This window comes from Ambystoma mexicanum, chromosome 4q (assembly GCF_040938575.1).
Source record: "Ambystoma mexicanum isolate Mex_15411 chromosome 4q, UKY_AmexF1_1, whole genome shotgun sequence".
NCBI classification, from domain to species: domain Eukaryota; kingdom Metazoa; phylum Chordata; class Amphibia; order Caudata; family Ambystomatidae; genus Ambystoma; species Ambystoma mexicanum.
Genome location: NC_090928.1, coordinates 623,256,098 through 623,268,648, shown reverse-complemented (window position 1 = coordinate 623,268,648; position 12,551 = coordinate 623,256,098). Strand labels below are relative to the sequence as shown.

At 48.0% G+C, this 12,551-nt stretch overlaps 1 protein-coding gene across 2 annotated transcripts in view; it reads right to left on the bottom strand.

Moving 5' to 3' along the window:
- The window catches only part of LOC138467869 (N(4)-(Beta-N-acetylglucosaminyl)-L-asparaginase-like), a 601,150-nt gene that overhangs the window by 92,238 nt on the left and 496,361 nt on the right, over positions 1-12,551 (bottom strand). For both annotated transcript variants that reach the window (XM_069608161.1, XM_069608162.1), the window contains one exon: positions 8,870-8,974. In XM_069608161.1, the coding sequence (XP_069464262.1) occupies positions 8,870-8,974 (105 nt within the window). The remainder of the gene's footprint in view (positions 1-8,869; positions 8,975-12,551) is intronic.

The window sequence follows — 12,551 nt, the reverse complement described above, 5'->3', positions numbered from 1 at the left end:
TTCTCCCGTGAGGAACTCACCGTGCTCACAGAGACCCCCCAGGAGAATGCTGCCGTCGTCTTCTCCACGCAAATGACCAGGACGGCACTTGCGAACAAGAAGGCCATATGGGCCCTGGTGGCACAGCGTGTAAGTGCGGTGGGGACCGCACCCCGCAACCCACAGCAATGCAGAAAGCGATGAGACGACCTGCGGATCCGCGTCCGTAGCATACTTTCTGCCAACCGCAACATTGCCACAGCTACCGGTGGGGGATCGGAATCACCCATCAAGTTGACCCCCTGGGAAGAAATCTGTGCCTCCACCATTGGAATGGAGAGTATAGAGGGAGTCGGAGGGATGGAGAAAGGAGTGCAGACAACCGAAGAATCAGGTAGGTGCCCCAAATAAAACAATGCCAAAACCACAATGTCCAATCATGTGAAGTACCACGTGTCCACATAGTGCAACAGTAACACATGTCCAGGAGAACGGCCACATGCATAGGCCTGATAGCACACATTAAAAGTCACATTAAATACATAAATAATTAAAAATCCTAAAAACACCCTCTACACCTGCAGCAGGCACACCCTAACTGCAGGCTGCAAAACAACTGCACCCTCACTCCACACACAAATGAAACCACCTCCAAGGTCCCAACCCAAATCACCCTCAGGTACCACCCCAATGCATGTGATACATTACCATTCCAATTTCCACAGACCCATTTATAACGCTCGCCCTCCTTTACTCCACCACAGGGTCCGATTCAAACGACGAGCTCCAGGACACCCCTACCAGCACACCTGCAAAGAGGGCCAAGACCAACGGCCAAAGACCCTCCACCTCAGCTGCACGCATCAAGACACGGCAGCAGCACAAATCGAGTGGCAGCACACAGGAGGGAACTCCAACAGGCACCCCAGCAGCCAGCATGCCCACAACAGCACCACCACAGGTCCCCCCAATGGATGCCACAGTAGGCACTGCTTCTGGTGGCAGCAGCACCATAGGTGACACTGCATTAATGGCAGCATGCTCCGACACAGAAAACGGGGATGTCGAAGTTAGATCCATCCATGACCTGTCTCAATCCCCCTGTCTGTTTCATCCCGTACACCATGAGGATACCACGCAGGGGCACCCACAAGACGGCGACTGGCCATCCCCCACAAGCCCTGTGGCAAGGCAACATCAGGTGACCAGCCCCTCTGTGACACCACCGCAAATGGCCATGGCACATTAGAGGCAACAGTCCCTCGACCAGGTGATCGTGCAACAGCAGCAACTGGCCACGCTCCTCAAGGACCATGCTGATGAATGTGGGGGTACTAAGGCAGCCATAGAAACATCAACTGAGACACTTAGGGCAGAAATGGAGAGAAGCACAGAGACACTAAGGGCACAAATGGAGAAAAGCACCGAGAGCCTGAGGGGGGAACTGCATGCGACGTCCAAAGACGTATGTGCTGAACTTGCCGCTGTGCGCCGTGTGCTCACTGAGCTCTCACAAACCCTTAGGGACATGCATGGACGTGAGCAGGCAGAGACATCATCCGTTGCAAGTTCCGTCCAGGGCAGCCCCCAACGTAGATCTGGGAGGAACCTGCGCTCCACAGGCAGGGGTGCCCCCGATACCCGGAGAGGGGTCTTGCAATAGCGACTGCCCACTGACAATGAGCATCTTTGGACACTGGTGTTCGGGGGGGAGGTAGGAGGGTGGAGGGGGTGTGTTGGGCTCACTTGGGTGGCGGGTCGATAGGGTGTTTAACATGATATCACATATGCCATAAACAATGCACGATCATCCAATGAGATGTGTGGACATTGATCTTTGTGTACGAGGCCATTATAGGCGTACAGTCCATATTGTGCATGTTCCAGACACACACAGTGCCACAAGTCCCGTGTCCATGTATCAGCCACCAGGCGTGAGTGCTAGAAGCATGCATCTATGATATGCTGACGAATGTCACGGCCCTCCTGTGCCTCGCAGACTCCTTGAGGTGCTGCCACATCCCCACCCTCATCATGACCATCTTCAGGTGCTTGCAGTTCTGCGTCAGGGGGCATGGGCACATTTCTACGTACGCACATGTTGTGTAGCATGACACATGCCATGACCATCTTTGCAACCTTCTCATGGCGGTACAGGAGTGCCCCGCCAGACCTGCTGAGGCAGCGGAAACGAGTCTTCAGTAGGCCGAATGCCTGTTCTATGACTACACGGGTACGTGAGTGGGCATGGTTGTAGTCCTCCTCATGCTGGTCCCGTGGGTTGCGGACTGGTGTAAGGAGCCATCTCTTCAGTGGATACCCGGCATCACCTGTATGTGGACAATGAAGGTATTTTGAGGAATGCCATTGCTACGTACGCACCCCCCCTTCCTGCCAGGTCATTGCCGCATCACATACCCCACACTATCATGCTTGAAATGAGACTCACCGAGTAGCCAGGATCTGTTCCCTGCGTGTCGCTCCATGTAGCGTGGTATTGTAGAGTTCCTCAAGACCATAGAATCATGGGTTGATCCAGGGAATCGGGCACAACAATGTGTAATGATCCTGTTGGAGTCACACACCATTTGTACATTCAGAGAATGAAATTGTTTTCGGTTGCGGTACTGGGCCTCCATGGCATGTGGGACGACCAATTCCACATGGGTGCAGTCGATGGCACCAATGCAACCCGGTATGCCGCCAAGTGCATGCAATCCCACTTTTGTGTTCGTAATTTCCTGCTCCGAGCGCGGTAGAGAGATGTAGTCGTCTGCGTGCTGCAGGAGGGCATCGAGCACTTGCAATAGTGTCCGTGAGAACAGTGGCTGTGAAATGCCATGCAACTGTCCGACTGTGTGCTGGTAGGTGCCTGTGGCCAGGAAGTGGAGTACAGACACCACCTTCAGTAGGGGTGGGATGGCGGTTGGGCTATCTATCATGCTGGCAAGGTCAGCCTGTGTCATGTCCACAATGGCGGTTATGGTGTCCCGGTCCAAACGGTAGAGGGTGTGGATCTGCTCATCAGTGAGGTTGAACGGATGTGCTCGGAGGCGTGGGATTGCGGGCTGCCTGCGTGGTGGTAGTGGCTGTGCTGGCGGCCCTTGCTGGCCCTGCCTTGCCCTCCTCCTCCTCCTCCTCCTGCGTCTCCTCCGTGCGGCCGGTTGTAGTCGGTGTTCGTCTTCTTCTTGAAGTTGGAGTACTTGCAGTGCTATCAGGTCCCCCAGGGCCAACATGGCTAGTCCTGCCGGTAGCATTTCGGAGTGGGTGTGGTTGTGGGAGAGGGTTGGGTGTGCAATTTATGTGTTTCCAGGCTGTATGGCCTCCACCTGTGGTGATTCATTCCACCTGTGCAAGCTGCTCTCCCCTTTGGGCGAGCACGTCCCGCACACAACGCTGCAATTCGACGAATGGCATCTTGCCATTACAATCATGTATTTGTACCCGATGGCAGTGTAACATTGGTTGATATGTTCATTCTGCTTTGGTCCCATTGTTTCACATACTATCTTTGCAGTCGCGAACAGACTTGTGAAGGGTCAGTGGAACGTAGTACTCGAGTTACGGTGGACCCTCATGCAACACTGCACCGAGGTTCACCGATGGGCGGGGCGTCCCATTTGTGAGTGAAGGCAGTTGCCATTTTCACACACAGCCGCACTAGATGGATTAATTTGTGATTTCAAGCGGCCACAGATGCCTTTTCGACGTGATGTTGCAAATGAGGAATTCGAAGGACGGCGCTTTCGGTTTTCAGCTAGCGGCGAGGAGATGCCCACAGGTCTGACTGCAAATATAACGTTCTATTGTTCAATGTCCTTGGAACAGGGGCCATGGCGAGGATGCAATGATTGATATGAATAGTATGGGATGCGCAATAGCGAAGTGGGCGATAAGGCCGGACGTTCCCAATTACATGTTGCTTCACAACACTGGAATTACGGGCTGGGGCACAGTGGATTTTGCAGGCTGCATTACGCACAGACTCAATGGAAGTTTCACATGTCATGTGAGTATGGAAGCAGGCATTTGTGATAGTGTTTTCACCTCGATATAGATAGTTATGAATCGCTAGTGGTTTTTGGTTGGTGATGATCCTTTGGAGTGGGCTAGCATGCATATGGCTGTGGATTTGGTGTGATCATTGAAGTGAGTAATTCAAATGTAGTTCTGATGGCCATACTATTCTTTTTCATTTCGTTTGGGTGACAGGTATCTCCTCCCCTTTTGCCACTGCCATCTGTATGCCACTCCTGCAGATGGATTTTACTCCCGACACCTGCTGCTTCGTGTTCATCAGTGGAGCAGCATTACGATCTTATGGGACGATCGGCAATTGGCCACATGCCCTTACGCAGTACTAGTGGCTAGGAGCGACATTTCGGCCTTTCAGCTGGACTAGTGCCTCCCTATTGGGACGGCCCTGCGGGTCGAGGCGCTTCCATGTTGCCTTTTCGTACGAGAATGTAGCCCCTGTGTGCCATGAGGGTACAGGGCGTCACACAAGAAGTAGCTGGTCATTTATTGCGGATGCAGCCCACAATGGTGAAATGTATTTTGGAGTTCATGGCCTGATGGCTGTATGGGCTTGGTGAATTTGTTGTGCATTAAATTCCTATTCTGATATGAACCGTGTAGCGTTCTTCTTTGCAGGTGATGTGTCATATTCCTATTTGTGGAGCGATGTATTGTGAGGAGATCTGCATTGGGTTCCAGCTTCGGAGTATAGTTGCGTGGTACTGTGCTGGGCGCGTTTGCCTACGAAGCCCAGTGAGGTCAGGGATGAGGGCTGCCAATGTGACTGTTTTGATGATGTGATGCTCAGGGGCGGGGGAATGGCTTTTGTGTAACAGATGCCGGTCAGCCAGTTGGATTGGTGGTATGATGTGATTATCAGAATATGGCTGGTCACAGGTGCCTGTGTTTGCGTGCGTTTCTTGGAGGGAGACTGAGGTCATGTCCATTTGTGTGGCTTCTGTATTCGTGCCATCTGTGCCCTGCAGCTCCCATTGGCCCCTCTTGAGATTCATTTGTTCGTTGGCAGGCATGGATGACTTGTACATTTCACTGGTTGCATTGTGTGGCTTCATTGCACCTACGGGGAGTTGTACAATGTGGCCAGGGAGCGGTGTACAGGCACTCAGTAGGGCCGTTTACGGTTGGTTCGCGATGCCGTACTTCTCACCATGGCGGAATGGTACTTTCCGCCGTGCTTGATGGCGTTAGGTGCATGTCCGCTGGGGTCAGAATTCGCGTACCGTTGCGCCATGGTGGTAATTGCGGTTTGGCATGGCGCGCGCGCGCATACTTGGTGCAGTTAGCGTTGGCGTTCACTGCGGTGTCGCTAATGGCATCGTACTTTGCGGTGACGGGTCATAATCGCACCGAGCGCTATTCGATGGCGGTATTGCATTTCCGCCATCGTATTTCGATTTCCGCCAGGGTCGTAATGAGGGCCAATGTCTTTTAAAGAAACACTTAAACATTTATTTTATTTCAAGACACAACTAATATGTTATTTTGATTGGTATCTGTAAATCACACAGTGCATCCATCACCCTCAATGAACCAGTGAGAGTTGCAGCTTTAACCCCAAATATCTTGACACTGCATTTACAAATGAAATCAATAAATAAATGGAGTAGCCGCGGATGGTGTCAACAGTGGGCCTGGAGCTGCATGCCCGATGTGTCACAGGCATGCTAGAAAGTATTTCGGCCGTGGCACATTTCTTCTTGAAAATTAAGCACTGGGTATAAGGCTTTGTAGCCATCGACTCAACTAAAGGGAGAGACCGTACTAGAGAGCCTATTGCCACAATTCACTAATTCTACATAATTCCAAGCATTTTCATTCTTTTATTTATCAAAATATAGCATTAAAATCACAATATATATAAATTAGAAATAGTATACAAAACATGTAAACATTGATTAGATGAACAATATCACAGGAATATAAAATGTTGTAAAATTGGTGGATATCAGCACTAGTACAATCGAGACAAATAACCATCACAGTTAAATGCTACAAAAAGGAGACCAAATGCAAATGTGAGCATTTACATACAAATTCATCAAGTAATTCTTCACCAATCCCTAAACTATTCAGTCCACCAGGGTGCAATCAACCTGATAGTGCAACCAGACGTACTACATCAAATGTATATGTTCCACATTATATTACACAACATGTTTCTGTCTTAAATTCTCTTAATGTTGGACATTCCTCAGGGGTCTAATCTAATTAGTCTGACTACCTAGATAGGGGGCTGGAGGTTTTCAGACTTGTCCTCCAGCCCACCCGACACTCGTCTACCCAGACAGCAAACTACAGAGCATTGATTATAGGGGCGGGGCTGAGGAGTAGCCAGGAATACCCCTTAACCTTTAGCCTTTTCTTGCAGGAACGATTATTTATCCTATAGAGCAGACAAAGCAGGGTCATCTGCTGTGTAATGAAGGACCATTAACACTTCAGTTTATCATTCCCACAAGCTCTTTCAGTGTTACCTAAAGGAGTTCAATTATATAAGGCAATCACTAAAAACCCTATTCCAATTTCTCTAAAGAAACAGACTGTAAATATTTGGTAAAACTGAAAACCACCAGTTGATGTAAGTTATTATAGGACTCGTTTTTTGGGTGGGATTTTAACTGGTATTTACATCATCCATATCAATAGTATGCATTACTGTTTGAAATACTAACCAAGAGAACATTATTTTGTCCCACACCCATATTCTAGAATTCTCAAGTTGGCCAATGTGAGATGCTCAGTGAATCTTGGCTTTCAGGCTCCCACCAGATTGCATTTTGGTACGTGTAGTTCTGCGTTTTAGAACAAGCAGTACTGTACAAGCATAGAGAGCAATACGGGTAAAAAGGCCACAACTTGCCAAAATCCATCCCTGAGCTAGGACACAAAGATGCAACAATGCAACAGGAACGTGTGCATTGATAAGTTCGAAAATGTGCAAACTGTGCAACTCGCAGCTGGGCATCCTCGATTGACCAATCAATGCGATCCAGGGAAATCATTTTGGCTAAATGGATCTATTTTCATTGGCTGGCAAATTTTCTCTCTCCTAGAACTGGTTTTGTGAAGTGTGAACTACACAATAAGCCTCACTCAGGCATGGTTTAATGGACTGTTGTTTGCTCCATAAGAAATTAATAACATCATCATTTATATAGTGGACATCACATGCAGAATTGTCCTTTAGCTTGGTTATTGCTCATGACACCATCGCCTGTTGTGAGCCATGGTAGTCTCTGAGCAAAAAGAAAACACATTAAGTACTACAACACAGGACTGCGAGACTTGTCCTTGGCCTCAAGCCCTGGGATCGTATCTCTCCAGCTCTGAAATCTCTCCATTGGCTCCCTGTGGATGCAAGGATTAAATTCAAAACCCTCTGCATTGTCCACAAGGCTTTCTGGGGCCTGGGTCCAACATAACTTCAGCTATCCCTCCGCAAATACCTCCCATCTCGAGCACTCCGCTCCTCTACCTCTAACTCCCTCAGGGTCAGTCGTTTCTCAAAGAAACGAGCTGGGGCTAGATCTCTGTCTTCGGCTGGGGCCTCCCTCTGGAACAGCCTCCCTGCCACTCTAAAACTTGAGGAGAACCATCTCTGGTTCCGGAAGCACCTCAAAACCTTCCTCTTTGCTTCTGCCTTCTCCTCCCCTCTCCCCTGTTGATTCTGCTCTCCCTCGGCACCATGCACCTGGCCACCCTCTGTCCTCTGGGCCCAGGTCCCTGCTCATCTTGCCACCCTCACGCACTGCCTCCGGGCCACCCCCTGCACTGGGGTCTGTATCTGTACCCATACAGCCCTCCCCTTTTCTTCCTGCACTTTCAGACCTACACGGCCTGCTGCCATAAACCCAGCACTTGCCACTTGCTGGCTGCACTCCGATTGTTTGTTGCCTTTTTATTTATTATTTTATTATTATTTTTGTTTTTTTTCCTTCTCGCTCCGCACTCTCCTTTTGTTCCCCCTTCCATGCACTTCTCCCCCTTCTCCCTCTACCCTGCACTTGCACGTTTTCAATGTCACTGGGCCTAGTAAGATCGTTGTTTTTGTTCTCCCCTATTCCCTTTCCCTGCCTGGTCGCGCTCTGAAACACTTGTGCATGAGCGCGATAGAAATATAATATCAATCAATCAATACATTATTTCAATAGCGAGGGGCTGACCTGGGCTTTGACTGTGTAAAAGGTTTGCCAAGCCGAGTTCATTCTTAACACTACTGCATCCAATCACCCTAGTGTAGCAGCCATGGGGTCTTCATAGGCTACAAAGCTTGTAAGTGGGGTGGTGGAGGGGAAAGAAATTAATTTCAGAGATGAGAGCTTCTGGCCTACTACTAAAGCTTGCTCCCTTCCATGCTTTGCTTTAGTTTTACCCCCTTTTCTCCCACCATCCAGGGAATGTGGGTACCACCTGAAGCAGTTATGTAAGTAATACATGATTTTCTAGCACATCCAACATACAAACAGGTGACCCACAGCATCTACACAGAACGCTGCAGCAGGTGCATCGACCCATTGAGGCCCCTTACAAATTATAATCAAATGATCTATTCTGCGGGTTTACCTTTCAGATGATAGGTTTAAAATAATGGTTGATTTCCCATGATATCGCCTGGGTCAAAGGTTGCACCATAAAGTTCGGCCCCGTCCTCAGGGTCCTGTTTTTGTCTCATTTGGTCCATCTATGTTGTTTGTTTCTTTCACTCTGATTTTATCAAGGTTTCAAGCTCCTATTTGGGGCTGCCTCCAACGGGCAGCAAAGATCATATTGTACCTATCCTCACAGAGACTCAGGGGAACAGTGCATACCATAGACTATATACATTTCATGCAGTCACCGGTTGAAAACGTACCTTCATATTCATGGCGATTATTCCAATTTCAAACATCTTACTGTTTCCCACCCTGCGGTATATGTCTTGAAGGACCCTCTGGCAGGCACTAGTAGGCGACAAGCCCTGTAAATAGAAAATGGCCATCATACATACATAGTGTAAATCACGGTGTTATATGCAATCTTTCACCCTAATAGACCTCATATGTCATGCAATCATATTATTAGACATATAAGCATACAGCTACTTCATCAATACTTGGATGAAATACAAACAGCGGGTCTCTCTGTGTCTGAAACAGAGTGCCTAAAATGGAAGATATTCTTAGAATGTTGGTGGGGCACACCTGTATAAATACGTAACTGGAATTTCTCTTTTCTGTCTGGGTTTGTTAATTTCCCAAAATAATCAATTTGGGCTCAACAGAGAGATAGACACATCACCAGCAAATGTTCTAGGTCAAGTGTGGCTTAGGTATCAAAAATAGCAAGGACTAGCAAAAACACCAGAGAAGAACAGTAAGTCAGGAGATGGAAGCAAGAACCTATGTTCTGCAGCTCTAGCAGCATGTGACTGCCACAAGACCTACTATAATTAAGACTGTGGGACATTTCTACTTATGCACTGCCAAGCCCATCTCTTTAAAGCAACACCCTGGCAGCCATGCTGGAAATGTGAGGCACCCTCTTGCGCCGCTTACCCCCTCCTGACACGGATCTCAAAGAGGCCAGGCAAATGCCCAAACTGTAAGAAAGCGATCCCTTGGAGGTGGGCTGACACAAAGGAATCAAGTAGAAAAGTTACAACAATGGCATCAGTGGTGGTCAAGCATTGCCACCCTCGTGGGATGAGGGGTCGAGGGTGCCTTCACCAGGCTGGAGCAAACTACTGACTATAGTGGGTGCTGATCAGAGAGGAGGAGGTCCTGAGAGGAGTCAGACAGAACCCACCCCTTATACATTCCAGAGGTGGCCAGTCCAGCACTAAAGCATCACTACAAAGCAGACCCACCTGGTGAAGCAGGGCAGCAGGTTGGAGAGATCTGCGTGGTGCAGCAACCTACAGAGGGAAGCAGAACCCCTGGGGGTGGAGAACCAACTGGCGAGCATAGCCACAGGGAGGTAAGAAAAGGGGGTGGGTGGCAGACCCATGAAGGGCAGGGTTTAAATGACATTTGCACATACAACAGTAATGATATAGAGGCAGCTGAAAGAGCATCTCTCTAAGATCACAGAGCCATGTTAGTGTGAGAATGAATCCTAGGGATGGAGAGCTGCGCAAAGGAGGCTGTTGTGCACCACCCACAATCTACAAGAAAAAGGCCAAGGGAGAACCCTGTGACTACAGCAGCGAGCCCATATATGCTCTACTGATGGGGACTGCAAGAGGCTAAAGTTAAGGAAAATATTCTAGGTAGAGGTGAGCAAGACAAGAAATGTATATGCAGCCGAGCCCGGAAGTCCTGCTTGTTCAGAAGAGCCAAACCACGAGCAACGCGATTGGAAACAATGAGCTCCAAAAACACAACCTAGTATTTTGTAAATAACAGAAGTGATGTTATAAAGATGTTTATTTATTATCAACAGAATATGCTATTTAAAAAAGGCTACGTTTTCCTTATCTACAAGCATAACTGCACAAGAAGGTCTCTCAAGACTGATTAACTCTCTTCGTTACCATTAACCACTTGCACCTAAAAACATTCATGCCTAGCCGAACATCGTCTTCATCAACTCTGAGCCCCTTCCTTGCATTAAACTGAGTGGAATGTGAACCTACTGTGGTGTGGTATGATGCAATTATATTGCAAAAAGCATCATAACGTTCATCCACGCACCAGGCTTGAGGTTGGACTGAGACCCAAGGATTTTGGTCACATCCCTTGTTTCAGACAATTGTCTCAGGGTGCTTACAAAATCCCCAAATACACCTGAAAATGACTGAATGCCTTCCTTTTGCGCATTGTTGCAGCCTTGTAATCCTGCTCGAGATGGTTTGCGGTAGCTGCGTTTATTGTAATACACTATGTAACCTGGGCGGTAGGATGGGTGACTAATGCCTTTTCTCAATCAACCCAGATTGCACCTATTCAGGTCTACAAAATCAGTCACTTACCCACAAATCTCACAGCGGTGCAAATCCGCGAATCCAACAGTTCCCAAACATAGGCATTGGGGGCTGAAGGCGTTTTTTGGAAGGGTCACAGCAAGAAAGACGTGATTTGTAGGTTCATTTAACTAGAAATGAATCAAGAATTCTCAGCTGACCCTCCAAAAGGGGGTTGAGGGCTATGGTTAGGGGATCCTCATTTCACCAATGTCAGGTTGATATATTTGCAGAAACCAGAAACAGCTGATCTCTTGGAAAAAAGGTGTGTACATTAGGAGCCTGGTATTTAGTTAATAACAGAAAGTGACATAATGAATATGCTGTAGTTACTAGCATCATACTATACTGTGAAAAAGGCTACGGTTTAATTATTTAGAACTAAAATTAAACATTCCAATTCATTTACACAGATCATCACTTCTTGCATCCATCTTGGATCAGTCCTATCTGCAGCTGAAGGTCACAAATGGCTCCTCTGGGAACCCCAATCAGGAAGAAATCGACACATCCTAGCAACACCAGGGACAATATCAGAGAGACAAACCACTGATGGACACTGCGATCGGGTGACAAGAGCAAGTGTCATCACTTCTGAACTCCATAGGGGCGTCCAGCCAGGGACCTCCCAGTTGAGGGTGGAGCAGTGAAGGGTGAAGACCAGCCATCGACCAGCCTCTTTGACTCTTTGTCTATGAGCCTTTGATTGGCTGTGTCCTGCTACTTGTCTGCAAGTACCCTTAATTGCTTCTTCTCAGCTGCAACTGGACTACGCACTTCTCACGCTATCTCTTCCTTTCTCTTCTCTCTCTTCACTCTCCTCCACCCGAGAACCATCTCAACTCTCTCCGAATCCATATAATCTCTTCTCAACGCCACCTCCCTTCTCGCTCCGCAACTCTTTCCATTTACAAAACCTACCCCAACCCTAACTTCCACTACCAAATGCTGGAGGTAAATCCTCCACTTTTCCGCCGAATGAAATCTGCAAAATCAAGGAATTACAGCTGGCGTTAATTCAGACAAAATCCCTATAAAGTCCTATGGCAGTAACGGTAATTGCTTTTGGCAGTAATTCCACTTAACTACCACCAAACTCAGAATGAGCCCCTGTGTTTTTCACTGAGGTGTGGTGGATGTTCGATCTTGTGCACTTTTTTCAGCTTCAAAGTGTTGCACATGGCTGCCTGCTATTTTCTTTTCCAGTTTCCCTATGACCATTGTAGTCTGCTTGTTTCATGCAATGGTAAAAATTGATATTACAGTGGATGCATTGCAAAAAAGGCAGCTTCTGTTGGACAGAAAGGTGTCAGTACGGGGCAGAATCTGGGGAAATGTTTCCATTACGTTGTGATGATATTAATTATTGTTGTGAAAGGGTCACTGTGACAGCTGTGATGAATCCAGCAGAGTCCTCATAAAAACCCTACCTAAAGTCTCCTCCCAGGTGGCCAGGGGAAGGAAACCGCTACCTGATTCCAACACTGGGGATGGTATTAGCCGCGAGGATCACCTGGGAGGAGAAGGTCCCCAAGGGAACGGGAGGACTTCGTTGGGAGGGATGTGCTATTTGTCTTACTCAGAGGAGGAAGAA